This window comes from Nannobrachium achirus (genome assembly GCF_963921795.1).
Source record: "Nannobrachium achirus genome assembly, chromosome: 6".
Taxonomy (NCBI): Eukaryota; Metazoa; Chordata; class Actinopteri; order Myctophiformes; family Myctophidae; genus Nannobrachium; species Nannobrachium achirus.
The window spans coordinates 30,739,460-30,761,209 of NC_137815.1; the positions used below are offsets into that span (position 1 = coordinate 30,739,460).

Genomic DNA, 21,750 nt, shown 5'->3' on the forward strand with positions numbered 1-21,750 from the left:
CAATCAACGTCTGAATTTCCGGGCCTCAGAACTACAAATAGGCAAACATATTTTTATCTCTGTACCTTCTTATTATAACTCTATGCTCTGTACAGCCTGTCACCAAACACATTGTGTGGCCTGTTACAGTAGCCTATATTCTGTAGTCTTAATGAGGTGTTTCTACTTCTCTTATGAATTCTGGTTTTCATCAGGTGTCAGCATAAGAGTCAAATCACTCTGAAGTCACCAGAAAAGGCAAATTATACATACAGTACAAGGTTTGAATTGGGGAACTTCCATATTGGAACACATGGATTTAGCTGACTTGCATGACTTTGGTTCGCAGGCTGTGTTGAACAAAATGGCATGACACATTAGATAACTTTCATTCAAGTTTTTTTTTTTCATTCAACTATTACTTATAGAACTTTTGATTGTTTTATATTCACCGTGTTGGCCAAGATCAAACTAGTATCTAGTTTGTGAAATGATTTAATATTAAACAATTTTTACGTTCTTTTTTTTCTTCTTTTTTTATGGGAACAGAGCCATTATGGGTGATTCGGACATGCAATGTTTCGGGGCGGCTGCCCTTTACCTCCGGAAGCCTGAGAAAGAGAGGATAGAGTGCCAGAACCTTCCCTTTGACGCTAAAACAGCTTACTACGTGTCTGAACCTTCTGAGATGTACCTCAAGGGGAAACTCATCAAGAAGGAGGGTGGCAAAGCCACTGTTGAGACTCTGAATGGAAAGGTGAGCATATACTTGTATACTGTAAGATGTTAAAATTATAGGGCTGGGATAAAATAAAATAAAAGCTAATTAATTAAAGGCTTTGTATTAGTTTGTAATTAATTAATCAGCTTCTTCTACCATTGCGTGCACTGGGGTTTGTGCACTGATCGACAGTGTGTTAGACATACTAGATCTAGAGTCCTAGACTTTACATTAACCACTCCAACCCTCCGTATTATATTCCGTAGAAATATCCGAGCTTGTAGATCGGCTATATTCGACAAAGAGGCTTTGGTGTACATGCAGGGAAAAAAAGGGCAGACCTTGTACCGAGCCAAATGTCAAGTATACAAAGTAGCATATTGCGGGTTTTAGTCATTACATTTTTGAAAACACAATCCAATATCTAGTGGGGGTCCCTGCTTCATCTTTCTCTCAGCTAAGGGGTCGCTGTCCTGAAAAAAACATTGAAGACCCCTGTCCTAGAGATTGTGTATTGCTATATTGTTGACCACTGTTGTTTCTTGCCCATCAACAGTGCTGTATATGTGACTATGACTGTTCCTTTGCTTGTCATGGTTATGCAGACCCTCACTGTGAAAGAGGAGGACATCTTCCCTATGAATCCCCCTAAGTACGACAAGATTGAGGACATGGCCATGATGACCCACCTCAGCGAGGCGACGGTGCTGTACAACCTCAAAGAGCGCTATGCAGCATGGATGATCTACGTGAGTTCAACTGTCACCGTAGATGCAGCTTTAGTATTGTTTTTGGTATAGTTGCCACTAACCTTGGGCTTAAAATACATAATTCTCTTCTTCTAACAGACCTACTCTGGGCTCTTCTGTGTCACTGTGAACCCCTACAAGTGGCTCCCAGTATACGATGCTGTGGTTGTTGCAGGATACCGGGGGAAGAAGAGGATTGAAGCTCCCCCACATATCTTCTCTATCTCTGACAACGCCTATCAGTTCATGCTCCAAGGTACAGTATCAAAGAGACTATATGCACCCTGAACTCATATCTAAGATCTAATTCTATCAGTTCACGGTCACTAGTAACTGATTACATTTACTAAATACAAGTACTGTACTTAAGTACAATTTTGAGGTATTTTTACTTTACTGGAGTATTTCCAATTTGCAATACCTTTACTTTTACTCCACTACATCTCAGAGGTAAATATCATACTTTTACTCCACTACAATTATTTGAAAACTTTAGCTACTAGTTACTTTGAGTTTGATTATTATTACAAAACATATATTTACCCCTTCAGCCCTATATACATTTCTGACATTTAAAATAGCCAGTCCAAAAGCTCACAATGCCATGTTGCGATGCGGTTTCGCAATGCTTGTAGATCTGCTATTTTCGAAGGATTTTTATACATTTGCATAATGAGTAGCCTACTTTATACATTTTGATACCAATACATTTGTACCTGTACTCAAGTAATTTTAGAATTCCTGACTTTAACTTTTATTTCTACATTGCAGTATTTGAGTACTTTTTTGACCACTGATGATCACTTGCTTTGTTAACGTGTAATTGATAACAAACTATGATAAATGAGATGCTGTTCTCACACGTGTATGTTTTGTTAACAGATCGGGAGAACCAGTCAATCCTCATTACGTAAGTCTAATATTAAGAGCGTTGAAGTGGACTGATGACAGCTGCAGTTCATTTAAATGGTGACATATGTTTGTAAGTAAATCTGATCCTGGTTGCAGCGGAGAATCTGGTGCAGGGAAGACTGTGAACACCAAGCGTGTCATCCAGTACTTCGCCACAATCGCAGTGTCTGGAGGGAAGAAAGCTGAGCCGGCAGCTGCTGGAAAAATGCAGGTACAAGCCAAGGATATAATGGCTGTTTTCTAAAATGTTTTAAACAAGATACTTAAGGATTAGTTTACCCCCAAAATGACTTTTTTTCTGTTGATCAAATTTTTGTCTTAGGAATGCGAAAAATACAAACAAATATTATTGAACTCAAGTCTCTATGGCATGAGTAATCAATAGAGAAAAAGTCATTTTGGGGGTGAACTACTACTTCAAACATTAGCTACGTAGGCTACTACTTCTATACATGTATGTACAGTACACACACACACACAGCGTGTGCGCGCGCGCGCACACACACACACACACACACACACACACACACACACACACACACACACACACACACACACACACACACACACACACACACACAGATTAAATTACTGCATATTGTAACACCATTTTAAGGGGTCACTGGAGGATCAAATCATCGCAGCCAACCCCCTGCTGGAGGCTTATGGTAATGCCAAGACTGTGAGGAACGACAACTCCTCCCGTTTTGTAAGTTTTTACCTGATATAAGATCCTGCTATATAAAAATAAACTTTCTTTTGATTACCCTAAAATGTTGATTTACGAATTAATTGTCATGTAGGGTAAATTCATCAGAATCCATTTTGGATCAACTGGAAAGCTGGCTTCAGCTGATATTGAAACGTGTAAGTATCTTGCATGTCTGTTTCATTAGTTTAATGGTAATGATTGTGTAAACCACACACATTTAATGCATTGTTTTCTAGATCTACTGGAGAAGTCTAGAGTGACATTCCAGCTGTCTGCTGAGAGAAGCTACCACATATTCTATCAGCTCATGACTGGACACAAACCTGAGCTTTTAGGTGGGAGAGTTTTGTTCGTTTGTTTAGTTAGTTTTTACGTTCAACCTTTGCTAAACCTGTAGTCATACTGTATGTTGTACATCCATTAACCTTTTTCAGAGTCTCTCCTGATCACCAAGAACCCTTATGACTACCACATGGTCAGTCAGGGTGAGATCGCCGTCAAGAGTATCGATGATGTTGAAGAATTCATCGCCACTGATGTAAGTAGAACTCATTTCTACATTTCGGTGAATAAAATCTAATCGAATGTCAAAAGAATCAGTAGCCTATGTGCTATTTATGTGTCCCATGAAACTTGGCCAATGTGACCCTTGGCGTGCAACAAACTTTGAGTACTTTGTGCAAGATTTAGGCCAAATGTAGGCCACGCTTCAGAGCCCGGAAATGTATAGTAAGTCTAAGACATGCCCAAAATAGGGATGCCAGGTTGAAAGTGAATATACCAATGATTTTGTGATTTTGTTTTAATTTTTAATCCATGTTACTAGACTGCCATTGATATCCTGGGCTTCACTGCGGATGAGAAGATCGGCATCTACAAGCTGACCGGTGCAGTGATGCATCATGGGAACATGAAGTTCAAGCAGAAGCAACGTGAAGAGCAGGCGGAGCCAGACGGCACTGAGGGTAAACAGCACTGGTTCTCAATGGGTTAGGAGGAACCAAATGGGACCTCACAGGTCTGCTACGGGTCCATTTGGTTATGTACCAGGGGGTCATCAAGATGTCCGTATAATGCTGCATTCACACTGAGAGAAGCCAAGCTAATGGTTTGCTTGGCAATTCAATGTATTCTCTATGCAAACCAGCTTTAAAAATTTCTAAGCTTTTTTTCCAGCTTGGAAATTTTTAAAGCTGGTTTGCATAGAGAATACATTGAATTACCAAGCAAACCATTAGCTTGGCTTTTCTGTATGTGAATGAGGCATAAGACTTGGTCTTGTACGTGGCAAATGTTACATTTTGTACCTTTATTTTGAACAGAAATGTCCACCACAAGCCTGCATGGTAATGACCCCTGCTCTGTACGCTATACATTCTTTTGAGTTCACTTCTGGGGGTGGTCTGTGGCCTAATCATTAGGCCACAGACCACCCCCAGAACTCAAGAGAGTGTATACCAAATGTATAGCAAACTGGGGTCATACGGAATGGGCAGGCCAAATATTGTAAATATATCCGTCTCTTTTTTTTATCTTTCTAAAAACATCAATAACACAAGCTAAAGGAAACAACATTTCAATCTTATTTTGCACAAAGAAATAAAAATAAAAACTTTTCTGTTCTAATTTAGAGGCTGATAAAGTCGCATACCTCATGGGCCTGAACTCAGCAGAAATGCTTAAGGCTCTGTGCTACCCGAGGGTCAAGGTTGGCAATGAAATGGTCACCAAAGGTCAAACTGTACCACAGGTAATTTACATTAACATTGAAAAATGTATCGATACATGATAAATACCTTCTGTCCTAGTGTATAACCAGGAACCACCTTTACTATATCTTATCTAATCTACCAGGTACATAATTCAACCATGGCTCTGTGCAAGTCTGTCTATGAGAAGATGTTCTTGTGGATGGTTATAAGAATTAACGAGATGCTGGACACCAAGCAGTCCAGGAGCTTCTTCATCGGTGTGCTGGACATCGCTGGCTTTGAAATCTTTGATGTAAGTTAAAGAAACAACAAAAGCAAATGTTTTAACACACGGGTGACTAACAGGTCATTTTGACCGATTTTGAGATCGGAAAGTGTAATAACTCTCCCCGTGAAGGTCTCAGAAACTTCCCCTTCCGTGACTTTTCCTAAATACTCAAGACATATGTTCTCGTTTTTTCCCCCCTTCTGAAATGTTTCCTAAGTATGAAATAATACCATTATACCACTCTGACTGTTAGTTATCAGTCATAAAGACAGGTCTCACCCATTCCTCCCCCTCCCAGAAGCAAGGAGAGAATTTCACACCTTTTTTTCCCCATTTGAGAGGTCAATTGAAATGCTAATTCACATTTGGAAGACAATAGAACCCCCGCTGGCAGCAGGGGAGGAGGTGTTGCTCTCCTGGGCCAAAAGAGAGAGAATGTACCTGTCAATTTGACTGATAAATGCAGTCAGAGTGGAAGTGATTTTTTCAGTCACCCGAGTGTTAATCTACTCATAGTGAACACGCTTAGCAGGAGAAATGCACAGCACAACATCTAGTTTTTCTGTTTTTTTTCCCCACACCTCCAGTTCAACAGCATGGAGCAGCTGTGCATCAACTTCACCAATGAGAAGCTGCAGCAGTTCTTCAACCACCACATGTTTGTCCTGGAACAGGACGAGTACAAGAAAGAGGGGATTGAATGGGAGTTCATTGACTTCGGCATGGATCTGGCTGCTTGCATCGAACTCATTGAAAAGGTGGGTCATGGATCTGGCTGCTTGCATCGAACTCATTGAAAAGGTGGGTCATGGATCTGGGTGCTTGCATCGAACGCATTGAAAAGGTGGTCATGGATCTGGCTGCTTGCATCGAACGCATTGAAAAGGTGGTCATGGATCTGGCTGCCTGCATCAAACTCATTGAAAAGGTGGTCATGGATCTGGCTGCCTGCATCAAACTCATTGAAAAGGTAGCCTGAGATCAGTACCATTTTTGGGTTTCTGATCCAGTCGGGAGAGTAAATAACTTTACAGCATGTTGTAGTACTCGGAACCACTGTCCGGAACCACCGGTCCTGCGCACCTCCAAAATGTAAAGAAATTGTTTAAAATGGTATAATAGTTTAGTTTCTTCTGAGGCCAATTCTACAAAAGCCTTCTAAATCAGTAGTTCTTTATTTGTGCCAAGCACCCCCAAAATGTATTTAGCCGCAGATCCCCTCCATCTGAAAAGGTTTTGTGCCAGGGACCGCCAGAAGAGAAGATTTGTGTTAAAAATAAATATATTTTTAAAAAGAAATAATAGTAAAAGATGTAAAAAAAAAAATAGCAGATGTACAAGCTCGCAGCACAGCACTAAGTCACACGCAATGAGAAACTCTTAGTATTTATATAACATCATTACACATACTGTATATCTAAAATGACACTTTCCCAGTTTTGAGGGGAAACCCATGTGTATCAACGCAGCGACTTTCATTTAAATACTTTTACTTTTGTTGTGCAGCCAATGGGCATATTCTCCATCCTGGAAGAGGAGTGCATGTTCCCCAAGGCTTCGGACACCACCTTCAAGAACAAGCTCAACGACCAGCACCTGGGCAAAACCAAGGCCTTCCAGAAGCCTAAGCCCGGGAAGGGCAAGGCCGAGGCCCACTTCTCCCTGGTCCACTACGCCGGCACTGTGGATTACAACATCACAGGCTGGCTGGACAAGAACAAGGACCCGCTCAACGACTCTGTGATTCAGCTCTACCAGAAGTCTCCCATGAAACTGTTGGCCATGCTCTATGCGTCTCATGCTGGTACAGGAGAAGGTATTAGCCCGGCCGTCTTCCTGCATTCTATTTGAGCGCTCAAGAACCCCCAAGTTCTATCTATGTATTTGGCCCGCGGACCACCATTTGAAACGATGTTGTGCCAGGGATCCCAGGATATTTATGTTACATATTTTCTCAATATTTTTCATGAAGTGGTTAAAATTATTGTGATGCTGTATTAACACATTTTGCTGGGGACCCCCTGGAACCCAACCAACCAAGGACCCCCGGAGGTTCCCCTGACCCCACTTTGAGAACCACTGTTCCAAAAGATGGAAAGGAATGGTTTTGATTTTTTTTATTTAAAATTACATAAAATGTTTTAAGGATGAAGAGATATCCCTAGTGTTATAATATTCATCTAAATAAATATTATGTAAAAACTGTGCTTGAAAACAACCATTCAAATAACTATGAATATTCAAATGAATATTTTGCAGACTCGACAGCAAAGAAGGGGGGGAAGAAGAAGGGTGGCTCCTTCCAGACGGTTTCAGCGGTTTTCAGGGTAACTTTATTTTGTTTTACATTAACTAATAGCAAACATTGTAGGGGTTTATTCAGTGCAGAATTAACAGCTTTTCACCATCCATAACACACAGATCGTCTTATGGTGTTTGACTAAATTAATTCATTTTTTCATTCATTCGAGTAATATATAAATATAATAATAAGTAAAAGAAGAAATCTGTCTAAAAATAAATAAACCTAATTAAATTTGAGCTTGTGTCCACAAGAACAATAATACTGTACTAATAATACTGGCCTATGTGACCCGTACAACAAACGTTGACCAAGGCCAGATGATGGAGCTTAGCTCCTTCCATGAAGCACCGCTCAAAAATAAATGTTCATTTAATTAACGTGGGTGGTGGAAGAAATTAGATCATAATATGGATGTTTCAGAAATCCCATAATTATGTTCTATAACCAGCAGCAGCTCTGATGTAATTCGACCATTCCATGGACATTCTCATATCACACTTGTGTATCTGACAGGAAAACCTGGGGAAGCTGATGACCAACTTAAGAAGCACTCATCCACATTTTGTGCGCTGTTTGATTCCCAATGAATCAAAAACACCAGGTATGTGCTGTATAATTAATGAACAAAAATGTGATACACAGTAAATTCTACAGCGTTAATTTAACTTTGAGGGCTTAAAACATTTACCCCCATGTAATACAATCTGAAGTATATCATAGCTTATCTTATCTTCATATTCTTTGTGCATCTTAGCAGTGTTTATTTAGTCGACTACCTTTTCTCCCTGACGAAAACTAAAGCTATGATGATTAAAACTAAGACTAAATATTCAACTAATTCTGGCTATTTTCAGCACATTTTCAGCATTTTCAACCCGCCAAAATATATTTTGTTGACAAAATCAACTTAAAATTTTAGTCCACTAAAGTCTTAGGATATTTAGTTGACTAAAACTAAACTATGGCTAAACTAAATCAAAATTTGCTGTCAAAATGAACACTGTTTGAGGTTCATGTCATTTTAATGCTGCTGCCGTTGCATTATTTCAGGGCTCATGGAGAACTTCCTGGTTATTCATCAGCTGAGGTGTAATGGTGTCTTGGAAGGCATCAGAATATGCAGGAAGGGTTTTCCAAGCAGAATCCTCTATGGAGACTTCAAGCAGAGGTGAAGGTCTAATTCTAAGGGCACAGTCACACCGCACCTTTATTCTACCTGTGAGGGTGGATCCTGCCAATGCATTTCAATGGGAATGGAGTGGATTTCTTCCGCCCTGTTCCCATTGAAAAGCATTTGCAGAATTCGCCACAGGCAGCGCCACAGTTAACGTTCAACCAAGAGCCAAGTCAAACAAAGGGTCAAACTTGTTCTCCTGCTATACCGCCAAAATGTGGAAGAAGTGTAGATCCCTAACATCCTTTAAAATCGCCCTGAAAAACCACTTACAGGCGGCAGCAGCTCGTAACTGGTAAAAACAAACCTAGCCCAGCCTTACCCTCCTCCTGACCCTTCTTTGTAAATATCTACTGTATATGTTTTTTGCACTGTTATTTTGTTTTCGCAATATTACAATATTCTTAGATTTCTTTCCATAGCATGTTTTCATAATCACTATTGCACGCGCTTAATGCTCCCTGACGAAGGCCACAGAGCCGAAACGTTGTATTATTATGATTTTTTTTACCGCTGCATAAATACATTTAGATTTTTCTGGGAGTATTAAGACGGTGTGCAGACCTTCTCTCTCTCTATTAGTTATTCGGATCTAGCACCCGTTGAAATAGACAACTTACCAAGGTGCATGAACCTCTTGACAGCTGTTCATAATCACTATTGCCACAATTCTTCCAGATACAAAGTATTGAACGCCAGTGTCATCCCAGAGGGACAGTTCATTGACAACAAGAAGGCTGCGGAGAAACTACTGGAATCAATAGATATTGACAAATCCCAGTACAGATTTGGACACACCAAGGTAATAAAGATTGATATCCACTTAAAAACAATCGAAGAATCACTAGTAACATAGAAGGAATTAATTTTGTCACGCCCAGGGGTGTCACAGGGTGGGGGGGGGAGTGGGACTGAGTTACTAGGGCCCAAGGTGTAGGGGCCTTAATTATTGTATACTTTATCTTTTGAAAAATAGCAGATATACAAGCTCACAGCGCGACACCGAGTGCCACGCTGCTTGTAGATGTGCAGCTTGTAGATCTGCTATTTTTGAAAAGCTTCTGGGGGGTTCCTAGAACTAAATATTTTGAGATGGGAAGCAGGTTTTTCAAAGAAATAGCAGATCTGAGTGCCGCGCTTTGAGGTTGTATATCTGGTATTTTTCAATAGTTAAAGCACACAATAATGAGTAATAATGAGTTCCCAGTCTAAACGGGCCCCCCTATGAAGAACATTCATGGGGGGCCCGCAGTGAATCCTTGTCCCATGCTGGGCCCAGAATTTGGTCCGCCAAAATATATCGCCAAAACCCTTCCAACAGGTATTTTTCAAAGCTGGTCTCCTGGGTGTGCTGGAGGAGATGAGGGATGAGAAACTGGTTCAACTGGTGATCATGACCCAGTCCATCTGCCGAGGATTCATCATGAGACGAGAGTTTGTCAGGATGACGGAACGGAGGTAGGAGCTTGATTAGAGAGGTATTATTAATAATAAGAACATTAGTAAAAGTGCACGAGAGTATGCACGCACACACACACGCACACATTTAATATTTTTATTTGTGCTCACATTGAACATAAACCGTAGTAGATGCACAAGGTTAATGAATTGTTATTTTTTTTCTTATTTATATAGATTTTGTATTTATGAATTGAATCTATTTTTGTACTTTTGTACCCTAACCCTAACCCTAACCCGTGTTGTCTGTTTATATGTATGTTCTATGTATGTTTTAAGAGCTGCACTAAAACAAATTCCAATCAACTCTGTTGACATGGCAATAAAGTATTGAATCAGAATCAAAACTTGGGAAACTCAACAAGTCTTTCAAGTTACAGATCATGGATCATCTCCTCCATTACTGTCAATTATCACAGACACTGAACAGAATTTAGCCAATGCCTAGATATGCTAACCATTAGCAATAGATACTTCTAAATGAATCTGTTGTCTTCTTCGTCCTACCGTATATAAACAGGGAAGCTATTTACTCGATCCAATACAACATCCGCTCATTCATGAATGTAAAACATTGGCCATGGATGAAGCTGTTCTTTAGAATAAAGCCTCTTCTGAAGAGTGCCGAGACTGAAAAGGAGATGGCCCAAATGAAGGAAGAGTTTGAAAAAACAAAGGAGGAACTTGCAAAGGCCCTGGCCAAGAAGAAAGACCTGGAAGAGAAGATGGTTTCCCTCGTACAAGAGAATAATGATTTGCACCTTCAAATTCAATCGGTGAGTCAAACTGAGGGAGGAACTTCTTACCTCCATATTTGAACTTTTTGTGTTTTTTTGTAAGTTAACACCCTACTTGATAGTACAGCGTCACATAAAAGCATCTAAAGTAGAAGATCGAGCTTGTCGATCTGCTACTTTTACTAAATTAGAATCCTGAAAATCTGACATCACAGGTGACGTCACAGTGATGTTAGATACTCAGAGCAGGGATCTCCATATATGGGGATAAAATGGATCTCCATATATGGGCATAAAAGGGATTGTATGTAGGATTTCAGACAACAGAATCCATATATGGCCAAGACAGATGGCGCAGGCGAGGTTGCATATTGTCATTAATTTGAAATGATGTTGAACCCCACCTTTATTGACTTCCAGGAAGGAGATACTCTTGCTGATTCAGAAGAAAGGTGTGAGGGTCTCATTAAATCAAAGATCCAGCTCGAGGCGAAGCTCAAAGAGGTGTCTGAGAGACTGGAAGATGAGGAGGAGGTGAACGCTGATCTGACTGCCAAGAAGAGAAAACTGGAGGATGAGACTTCTGAGCTGAAGAATGACATCGATGACTTGGAGGTCACCTTGGCCAAGGTGGAGAAGGAGAGACATGCTACTGAGAACAAGGTCAACTATTTGCATTTAGTTGTAAATCAGCTTCTAGCATAATATACTTCAAGAAGAGAACAATTATACTTGCATGACATTCACATGAGAATGTAAATTGACAATTACTTTTAGGTAAAGAACTTGGTTGAGGAAATGTCTTCTCAAGATGAGACCATTGCCAAGCTCAGCAAGGAGAAGAAGGCTCTCCAAGAGGCTCATCAAATGACACTTGATGACCTCCAGACAGAGGAGGACAAGGTCAACAACCTGACCAAGGCCAAAGTCAAGCTGGAACAGCAAGTTGATGACGTAAGAACGACCATTCATTCTGTGAAGTGAATTCAATGTCCTGAAAAGGGAACGACATAAGAAAACAATGATCTTTCTCTGTTATAATAACAGCTGGAGGGTTCCTTGGAACAAGAGAAGAAGCTTAGAATGGACCTGGAGAGATCCAAGAGGAAGCTTGAAGGAGATCTGAAACTGGCCCAGGAAACCATCATGGACCTGGAGAATGACAAGCTGCAGTCTGAGGAAAAGATCAAAAAGTGTGTATAAGATTAAGATGGCATTATTTAGATTTTGTTTTTATAATCCTTATTTGCAGTGTACACATGTAACACTCTTGATTATAATTTGGAATCAAAAGGAAGGACTTTGAGACTAGCCAGCTCCTCAGCAAGATTGAAGATGAACAATTACTTGGGTCTCAGCTTCAGAAGAGAATCAAGGAACTGCAGGTGACGTGACTACAGTGTGACACTATGAGAAAAGTAGCTTGGTGGCCAGAAATTGTGATAAAATATGCTGTTTATTTTTGCTCAAAGATTGTGTCAGTAACTGAAGATTGCCATTCGGCAGCAAAAATGCATGCAAGTAATAATACTACCAATGGGGAGGTCCACCATATTCAAGTAGGCCTATCAAACTTCATCTTCATCAAACATTTGTATGCAAAGATATGCAGACATATTACAGTTTGGAGACAAATGCATTGTAAGCTTATGTATATTGCAGCAATTGGTTGAATTTGTGCAATATATTCATTGGCATCATCCTTGAATGACTGTTCATCCTAATTATTTATGATGATGACTGGATTATAATTCATGGATGTGGCATAAAGCTCAATGGTAGTCTTTAAAATACAAGGATGCAGCCACACACTGGTAGTCAAAGTACCAATATTTTATTTAAGGACACAGAGTGTAAAGCTAACATGACCACATATTATTATTTCACAGGCTCGCATCGAGGAGCTAGAGGAGGAGATTGAGGCTGAGCGTGCGGCTCGGGCCAAGGTGGAGAAGCAGAGGTCAGACCTGTCCAGAGAACTGGAGGAGATCAGCGAGAGGCTGGAGGAGGCCGGCGGGGCGACATCCGCTCAGATTGAGATGAGCAAGAAGCGCGAGGGCGAGTTGCAGAAGTTGCGTCGGGACCTGGAAGAGTCCACCCTGCAGCACGAGGCCACCTCCGCTGCACTGCGTAAGAAACAGGCGGACAGCGTGGCCGAACTGGGAGAGCAGATCGACAACCTGCAGCGTGTCAGGCAGAAACTAGAGAAGGAGAAGAATGAACTCAAGATGGAGGTTGACGATCTTTCCAGCAACATGGAGGCTGTGGCCAAATCTAAGGTACAGTATAGGTTGATTTGTTTAGTTTCTCACCCAAATGAATTAAAGGACAAGTCCGGACTAAAATAACATTATGGTGTTTGTTCCTACATATTGATCCCAAATGACTGGCCATAGACTGGGGTCTATTTGCAGAATTGCCAAGTTGTCGTCAGTTTCCCCATCAGTCCCCAGCATTTTAGTCCAGACTTGTCCTTTAACCCAACCTTTGGTCTCAACATTACTGCACCATGGGAAACCGCGGGCTGCTCCAGCTGCCCCAGGACGCCTGTGTAATGCTCGACCACTTGAGAGCCCTACAGTCTACACAGTGTACACACACTTTTGAAAGTGGACTAAAAACGCAGCATTTTCTTTATTTGTCTTTGAATTAAATTTGTTTTAATGTACCTTTTACCCCAAGTAGGTAGAAACTACAGTAGTAAGACGTTACTTTTACAAGTATATGTTGTTTTCGTTGTTTTTCTGCTTTTGCTAAAAAATAATTATGCAATTTTTTTAAAAACACTGTAGCACTTTGAGATTTGTAAAATTGTGGAGAGCATTACAAATACAATAATAATTATTATTAATTAGTACTAAATACCTTTTTTATTTTTGTTGACAGCTTAACCTGGAGAAAATGTGCCGTTCACTTGAAGATCAGCTAAGTGAAGTAAAGGCCAAGAATGATGAGAATGTACGTCAACTGAACGACATTAATGTTCAGAGAGCAAGGCTGATGACTGAAAATGGTGAGTTTGTACTGGACACAGGGGACATTAGCGTATCAGACATTGACAGTTTTTCAGAAAACACGTTTTTCCTCCATCCAATTAGGGGAATTTGGCCGCCAGTTGGAGGAAAGGGAAGCGCTCGTTTCCCAGCTGGCGAGGGGTAAAACCTCATTCATTCAGCAGATTGAGGAGCTCAAGAGGCAACTTGACGAGGAAGTTAAGGTATGACATCATCATCTCATTCTGGCTCAAGTTTATAGTTTATTTGTTAAAGTTATACTATGTAACTTTTTTTATAAAACAAATCTTAAAGTTGTCCTAACTATTAAATGGCTAAAGTTTTAGAACACCCACTCTGTTAATTTCAGCCCCTAAAGCCTTCTGTAAATATGTTTTCTATGATCCTGGCCGGGGACCGGATTTCGCGGCAAAATTACGTCATCAGCATCATCTGTATACGTTGTGTATACGTTGGCCAATCACATCGCGGATCATACACACATGATACACTACCGGCCAATCACAGCGTGTCTTGCCATCTCTTCAGGAAGTAGCCTCCCTCAGCAACAGTGTTTACGATGGTGAAGGATTCTTGCCTCTTACTCCCCAAATCCTGGTCAGAAAATTACGTTCTACCCCTCTACGGATTCGTATCGGTTGCGGTGGTTTGCGGTCCCGCTCCGGTGGTCCGCGGCGACACCGAGCGAAAAACGGACGGAAAAAGCAATACCGCTACTGACGACTAGTTTAGCAACTTACACAGTATAGCTTTAAGTGCCAAGAATATTATCGATTTTCCTTTTCTTTTTTCCCCACCCCATTGTTTCAATGTCATTATCATCAGGCAAAGCAAGCCCTGGCCCACTCTGTCCAGTCCTCTCGTCATGACATTGATCTGCTCAGAGAGCAGTATGAAGAGGAACAGGAGGCCAAATGTGAGCTGCAGCGCGCCATGTCCAAGGCCAACAGCGAGGTGGCTCAGTGGAGGAGTAAATATGAGACTGATGCTATCCAACGCACAGAGGAGCTCGAGGAAGCAAAGTATAACGACTGACGCAAACATTTCACGTAATGCAGTGGTTTTCAAACAGTGGTCCCTGAGGGGGTTCCAGGTGGTCCCCAGCTAAATGATGGAGAGTTGGTAACCAAATGGACTCCTATAGATCTTAAATTAGAGAGTGTAAAATGAAACCTAATGTCTTACGTGTCCATTTGGTTTCATTTTACTCTCTCAAGAGTTAAATTATTGTAACACATTATTGTAATTTTAATCAACGTTGCCCTGTTATCTCTCCTATGGTACCAACATCAATACAGCATGAAATTGTGGACAAAATCTTATCCAAAGATAACACACAATATTCTACATTTTGGGTCTGAGAGGCTATATCTCATCATATGGTGGTCCGCGGCTAAAATGCAGAATAAATAATGGACCTTGATAAGAAAAGGGTTGAAAACCACTGAATTTTAGTTAATCCAAAGTAAAACCAGTGTTTCGACATAAAACCTTTTTTGTCTTTACAGGAAAAAGCTTGCTCAGCGTCTTCAGGATGCAGAGGAGTCTGCGGAGGCTGTGAATGCAAAGTGTGCCTCTCTGGAAAAGACCAAACAGAGGCTGCAGGCTGAGGTGGAGGACCTCATGATTGATGTGGAGAGATCCAATGCTCTGGCTGCGAGCCTTGACAAGAAGCAGAGGAACTTTGACAAGGTTAGCTAAATACACGTTATTCCACAAAGTCCAATGACACTTACCTCTGCAGGTCTATGCTGATCTTCTAATTTCTCTCCAATTTGCTTGTTTTCCAGGTTCTCGCTGAATGGAAGCAGAAGTACGAGGAGAGCCAGGCTGAGCTAGAGGGATCTCTGAAAGAGGCTCGTTCTCTCAGCACCGAGGTCTTCAAGATGAAGAACTCCTATGAAGAAGCTCTGGACCACCTTGAGACCCTGAAGAGAGAGAACAAGAACCTGCAACGTAAATTTGTCCTCACGCTATATATTTGATTATTTTATATTTGTATATTTTATGTTAGACTGTGCAATGTGATTCTTGCTTGTCATCAGCCCTGTCAGACTGTGCAAATTGAAGGGCTCATTTTGTCAAGTAAGTAGAACACACGGTTCCCAAGCCATGTGTCTCCTGTTTCATTAGCATGAGGCAGCTTGATGTACAAGTGCACCCCCTGGACATGACTAGTATGTCACAGGAACTTAACCCCAATCCAACTCTTGATGCTGAGTGGGAGGTATTGGGTACGATTCTTTTTCCTTCTTTGGTATGAAAAAACCTCCCAATCTCAGGGCAGACACTCAAATTACGTGGCCACTGAGCTGATGTGATTGGTTGAACAATGCTCAAGGCATGCTTTGTTAGCCAATGGTACGCCAACCGAGCCCACCTAACAGATAGTATTGTTATGTGAATATACTGTCCCCATTTTACTGATTCGTCCAAAAATCTATACTGTTTTATTTCTCTCAACAGAGGAAATCTCTGATCTGACGGAACTTATTGGTGAATCAGGAAAGACAATTCATGAACTGGAAAAGGGGAAGAAGGCGGTGGAGGCAGACAAGGCAGAAATACACACAGCGCTAGAGGAGGCTGAGGTAAAAATGAAAAGCGGTACTATTCATTGAAAAGTACAATTACTATTTGATTACTCTGTTTTCTGTATATAGTCTTTCTGTTAACAAGGGAAATGAAAACAGTGTTTGGCATTCAGCCTCGTTACAATAGTTTTGAATCACGTTGTGGATCAACTAATATCCAGATGGTTTTCCTCAAATGTAGGGGATTTGAGACGGTTGTCAAATAATGACACCATGATAACGCTTGCCTTGTAGGCCACGCTGGAGCACGAAGAATCCAAGATTCTCCGCGTTCAGCTGGAGCTGGCGCAGCTGAAAGGTGAAGTGGACAGGAAGGTGGCTGAGAAGGACGAGGAGATCGACCAGATCAAGAGGAACAGCCAGAGAGTGATGGAGACGCTGCAGAGCGCTCTGGACGCTGAGGTCAGGAGCAGGAACGATGCCCTGAGAGTCAAGAAGAAGATGGAGGCCGACCTCAACGAGATGGAGATCCAGCTGAGCCACGGCAACCGAGTGGCCGTGGAAGCTCAGAAACAGCTGAGAAATATCCAGGGGCAGCTGAAGGTACAGGTGGAATCTCCTAAAACAGCGGTTTTCAACCTTTTTCATGTCAAGGTCCATTATTTATTCAGCATTTGAGCCACGGATCACCGTTTGATGAGTTTTAGCCTCTCAGACCCAAAACGTTGATATTTTGTTGTCATCTGATAAGATTTTTTTCCACAATTCCATGCTGTATTGATGCACAGATGTGCCATTTCAAAACTTCACACGTCCCGCCATTGGCAAGACAGTAGATTTTCAGTGGATTTGCAGAACATTGAGCGTATAGATCAGCTATTTTTGCTATTTGTATGAACTACTTTTACTTAGAAGTTTAAATCTACCTATGAAGGTGAAGGCAACCCAGGTAAAGAAACCTTTGAAAAAAAAATGCATTTGCAGGAAAAGAGCCCTTACGGGTCCATTTGGTTTCATTTTACACTCTCAAGAGTTAAAGATCTATAAGGGTCCATTTGTTTACTGGGGTCTACCTGGAACCCCCTCAGGGACCACTGGCGGTCCCCGGACCACTGGTTGAAAACCACTGTCCTAAAACACAAATCCACAATCAGAAGGGGATCAAAAACATACTTTTTACAAACACCATGTGGTATTGTCATGAACGTAGGATGCCCATCTGCACCTTGACGACGCCTTGAGAGGACAGGCAGACATGAAGGAACAGGTCGCCATCATGGAACGCAGGAACAGCCTGATGCTGGCTGAGATGGAGGAGCTGAGAGTTGCTCTGGAGCAGACCGATAGAAGCCGCAAGGTGGCAGAACAGGAGCTGCTTGATGCCAGTGAGCGTGTGGGGCTGCTGCACTCACAGGTAATGTCACAGCGTTTTTCTTTTTTTACTTGAGTAATGTACTGCAGTTTTTCAGTTCTTCACTACTGGTGTTGCATAATTCCACACCGTTGTAATACAGTAAAGCTTTGAATTTGTTCTTACTAAATGTCTTAAACATTCCTCTTAATTCATATTTACTTTCCCTCAATATGGCATAGCAGTTGGTTTACTTATTTCATCACTATCAAACAAGTGTGTGTTATCAATGACTATTACTGTGTAGTGTGCTGTAAATAAACACCTTCGCTGTACCTTTTTTAAAGAACGTAAACCTCATCAACACTAAGAAGAAGTTGGAGGGTGACCTTGTCCAGGTCCAAGGTGAAGCTGAAGATGCCACCCAGGAGGCGAGAAACGCTGAGGAGAAGGCCAAGAAAGCCATTACCGATGTGAGACTGACTTTACCGTCTACGATATCATTCAAATCACTTCTTACATTTAAAACCTAACAAACTTTACCGTCTATCTATATTATCGCTCACCTTTTTTTTTTTATAAATTAGTATAATCAGCCTCAGTTTACATTTGAGTTTTACATTTCCAACATAAATGCTTGGCGTGGATGGGGCTGCTGTTACATTTAGCTTCAATAGTCACAGTTAACCAGATAAAGTTGCTTCACTGTAACTGTTAACCAACGCAGGCCGCCATGATGGCAGAGGAGCTGAAGAAGGAGCAGGACACCGGCTCTCACCTGGAGAGGATGAAGAAGAACCTGGAGGTCACCGTCAAGGACCTGCAGCACCGTCTGGACGAGGCTGAGAACCTGGCCATGAAGGGAGGCAAGAAACAGCTCCAGAAACTGGAGACTAGGGTATGTGTGAAGAACTGCGCACAATGTAGAAATGTTGCATTATATTACACACATCTTTAGATCTCTGGCAGCACTGTGCTGTTGTTACAATCTGGAATTCTCATTGTCAAGATCCGTGAGTTGGAAGCTGAAGTCGATGCTGAGCAAAGACGTGGTGCTGAGGCCGTGAAAGGTGTCCGCAAATATGAACGGAGAGTGAAAGAACTCTGCTACCAGGTACGAACTGAATGATGGTAACACAAAAGTAACATAAATCATCACTTTTCAGTTAAGTGAATAATGACCGGACCAGTCATGGTCACAAATGTCATAAATTTCCCCAAAAATATTTAAACAGGACAGATTGAAGACAATGATATTTTGAATGTGAACGCTAGGCCCTAGAGGGCATAATGTCACTATGGAGTGACAGACAGACTCATTGTAATCCTTGGAATGGTGACAGCTGTCATGTGCCTTTCAATGTACAGTATTTATTTGGGAAGTGTAGGCTACTCTACTTTACCTCAAAGACACGTTCTGCAATTGGAAAATTAACCATATACACTACAGTATTCCATTCATGACATGCATGCACAGATTGCACACCAACCGATACGGAGAGATCACAGAGGGACCAATCATTATCACAAATGTCATACTTTCCCCCACAGATATTTGAATGGACTGAAGACTGATTGAAGACAATATATTGAATGTGACCTCTAGAGGACATAATGTCACCATGGAGTGACAGACAGACTGATCTGTAGACACACTGAAGACATGAACAAACATTGTCATTGTGACTATGATTAGAGAGGGAGAGAGGCACAAGTGATGTGTGAATTATACTTTTTACTGTGTTGAAATAAGTAGGAACTCTTGAGAGTGTACAGCTGCTCTGAGGGTGCAAAATTCGACCACCTGAGCAAACATATCACATCAAATTAGGATATCTTACTTCTTTATAGTTTGTGTCATAAAGACTGTACTGTCCACAGGCCGAGGAGGACAAGAAGAATGTCACTAGACTTCAAGATCTGGTGAACAAGCTGCAGCTGAAAATGAAGTCCTACAAGAGACAATCTGAGGAGGCTGTGAGTGTTTTCCATGCCACTATCATCGTATTTAAGCATTGTTCGTGTTCAATCAGATCAATCAATCAATCAATCTTTATTTGTCACATACAGGTAGTATGAGTGAGTGGCAGACCCATCATTGCAGTGAAAAATATAGAGAATAAGATCATAAAGGGAAGGAGAGCAGGAAGAGGAGAGACACATTAAGTGCATGATATGTAACTAATCGGCATAATGAGTTAAGGATATATCTAAAGTCCATAGTAAAATAAGAGACATGTATAGGTACAGTATGTGGGCAGAGAGACCATTTATTATAACACAGTTCATCAGTCTGTGAAGTCCTGTTGCCAACAGGCTTAGCTCTTTTCTCTTATTCAGCAGTCAAATCGCTGCTAGATAAAAAATAAAAAACGTTCAGAAGTTTGGTGGTGGTACTGCTCCAGATGATCTGTATCGTTTGCCTGGTCAGGATGTAAGGCAAAGCATTAGAATATTGTTACAGTTGCTACACTGTATGAGATATGTATTAACCCTAACACTTCCGGACAGGAGGAGCAGGCCAACACTCACCTGTCCAGGTACAGGAAGGTGCAGCATGAGCTGGAGGAGGCTCAGGAGCGAGCAGACATCGCTGAGTCCCAGGTCAACAAGCTGAGGGCCAAGAGTCGTGATGTGGGAATGGTATTATTGAACATTTTCTTAATATTTTCCAGGGTTGATAATAATAATAATAATAATGGATTGCATTTGCATAGCGCTTTTCTAAGCAAGTTGCGAACTCAAAGCACTTCACAATGGTCCATTCATTCATACATTGGGAAGTGCAGCGGCGAACAGTCAACGCCAGCGTCCTCACTTCCCACATTCACACACCAATGGAGGCAACTGGCGAGCTACAGTAACACCATTGGAGGCAGTGCAGGGTTCAGTGTCTTGCCCAAGGACACTTCGACATGTAGACAGGAGCCAGGATTTGAACCGCCGACCAATGGATCATTGTCTTTTTAGCCTGGTATCTGTGTATCATGTTCACAGTATGAATGCAGCATAATCCAATTGTCTTGCAATACAGCATATTTCTTGAGAACAACTAAGCAAATGGCCGCACCAGGAATGACTGGTTGAGGATTATAATACAACTCATGCATATTTTCAACCACTGATTTGTGACTCCTTTGTGTTTATTTAAAGGGAAAGGAGGCTGAAGAGTGAGCTTTGAAGTCTGGACGACACCCGATATCAAGAAATCATACAATATGATTTTCTTTATTGAATTGTCTTCTAGTGTGCAAAGAAATACATTCACAAAACAATTTTGATCTCAAGTCTGTTATTTTCCAATAGAAAAAAACAATAGGCCTATCTGTGCTAAGTATGTAGACGTGAGCCATCAAGCTTACCACTCGCTTATATTCCACCAAATGGCAGTACTGTAATTGTGACTTTACACAATAGATCTATTATGGCATCATGCCCAGAATAGGGGTGCTAGGGTTCAAGTGGTTACAATGTATGCATTAATATTGTTCTGTCTTTTTTGATTGTTTAAGAAAAGCCTAAATTAAATGTGAGACATCATGAAATAGTTCTGAGCAAATTACTGTCGCGAGGTATCATCATTTCCACAAGACCAACAACTGTTGGCCAATTTTACTCCTTTGTCAGACAAAAGACTTGCAAGGCTTCTGCAACAGAATGCCAATGACATTTGAGAGCTTCTCCACAGTTAAACCCATGGGATCTTCTGCATTGCCAAGGTTCTTTAAGAGATTATGGTCTAAACATTGTCTGAACTTTAGTAACTGATATGCCTTCCAGAACAACATTTACAGAAATGCTACGTAACTGCTGTCTATGTATAGCCACTGCCATTCACTCTCCAGTTTTATGATTTGAGTTAATAGCCATTGTTTCAGGCATGGGCTTTATCCACTGTATTTTACTTCCCATACAGTACAATGCCTTCTATTTAAGACAAATAAATACAATGTAGTTTCTTACTGAGTAATTAAAAAAGCACATTCTGTAGGTGCATTAGTTAACTTTAAGATGGCTTAACTTGGTTGGTTGTAGGTACAGGTATAGTATATGATATGAATTGTGATACAAAATAAAACAACTAATTAGTATAAATATTTATATTTGTTAAGTCAGACTTAACA

General features: G+C 41.1%; 1 protein-coding gene across 1 annotated transcript; it reads left to right on the forward strand.

Annotated features, from left to right (window-relative positions):
• Window positions 1-535: 535 nt before the first annotated feature.
• LOC308286998 (myosin heavy chain, fast skeletal muscle-like) lies at window positions 536-20,800 on the forward strand (the record flags this gene model as incomplete). Its single annotated transcript, XM_080728119.1, has 39 exons — window positions 536-736; window positions 1,306-1,449; window positions 1,549-1,705; window positions 2,332-2,359; window positions 2,458-2,572; window positions 2,978-3,070; window positions 3,165-3,228; window positions 3,310-3,408; window positions 3,508-3,611; window positions 3,900-4,038; window positions 4,705-4,823; window positions 4,928-5,077; window positions 5,641-5,811; window positions 6,560-6,869; window positions 7,313-7,380; window positions 7,872-7,959; window positions 8,409-8,526; window positions 9,211-9,334; window positions 9,854-9,990; window positions 10,511-10,766; window positions 11,148-11,390; window positions 11,505-11,681; window positions 11,775-11,920; window positions 12,022-12,112; window positions 12,617-13,006; window positions 13,614-13,740; window positions 13,826-13,944; window positions 14,567-14,763; window positions 15,250-15,433; window positions 15,532-15,697; window positions 16,208-16,332; window positions 16,570-16,878; window positions 17,486-17,689; window positions 17,974-18,099; window positions 18,354-18,524; window positions 18,636-18,740; window positions 19,508-19,603; window positions 20,138-20,269; window positions 20,780-20,800. The coding sequence occupies 39 exons, from the start codon at window positions 536-538 to the stop codon at window positions 20,798-20,800; spliced, it is 5,814 nt and encodes a 1,937-aa protein (XP_080584245.1).
• Between the last annotated feature and the right edge of the window lie 950 nt (window positions 20,801-21,750).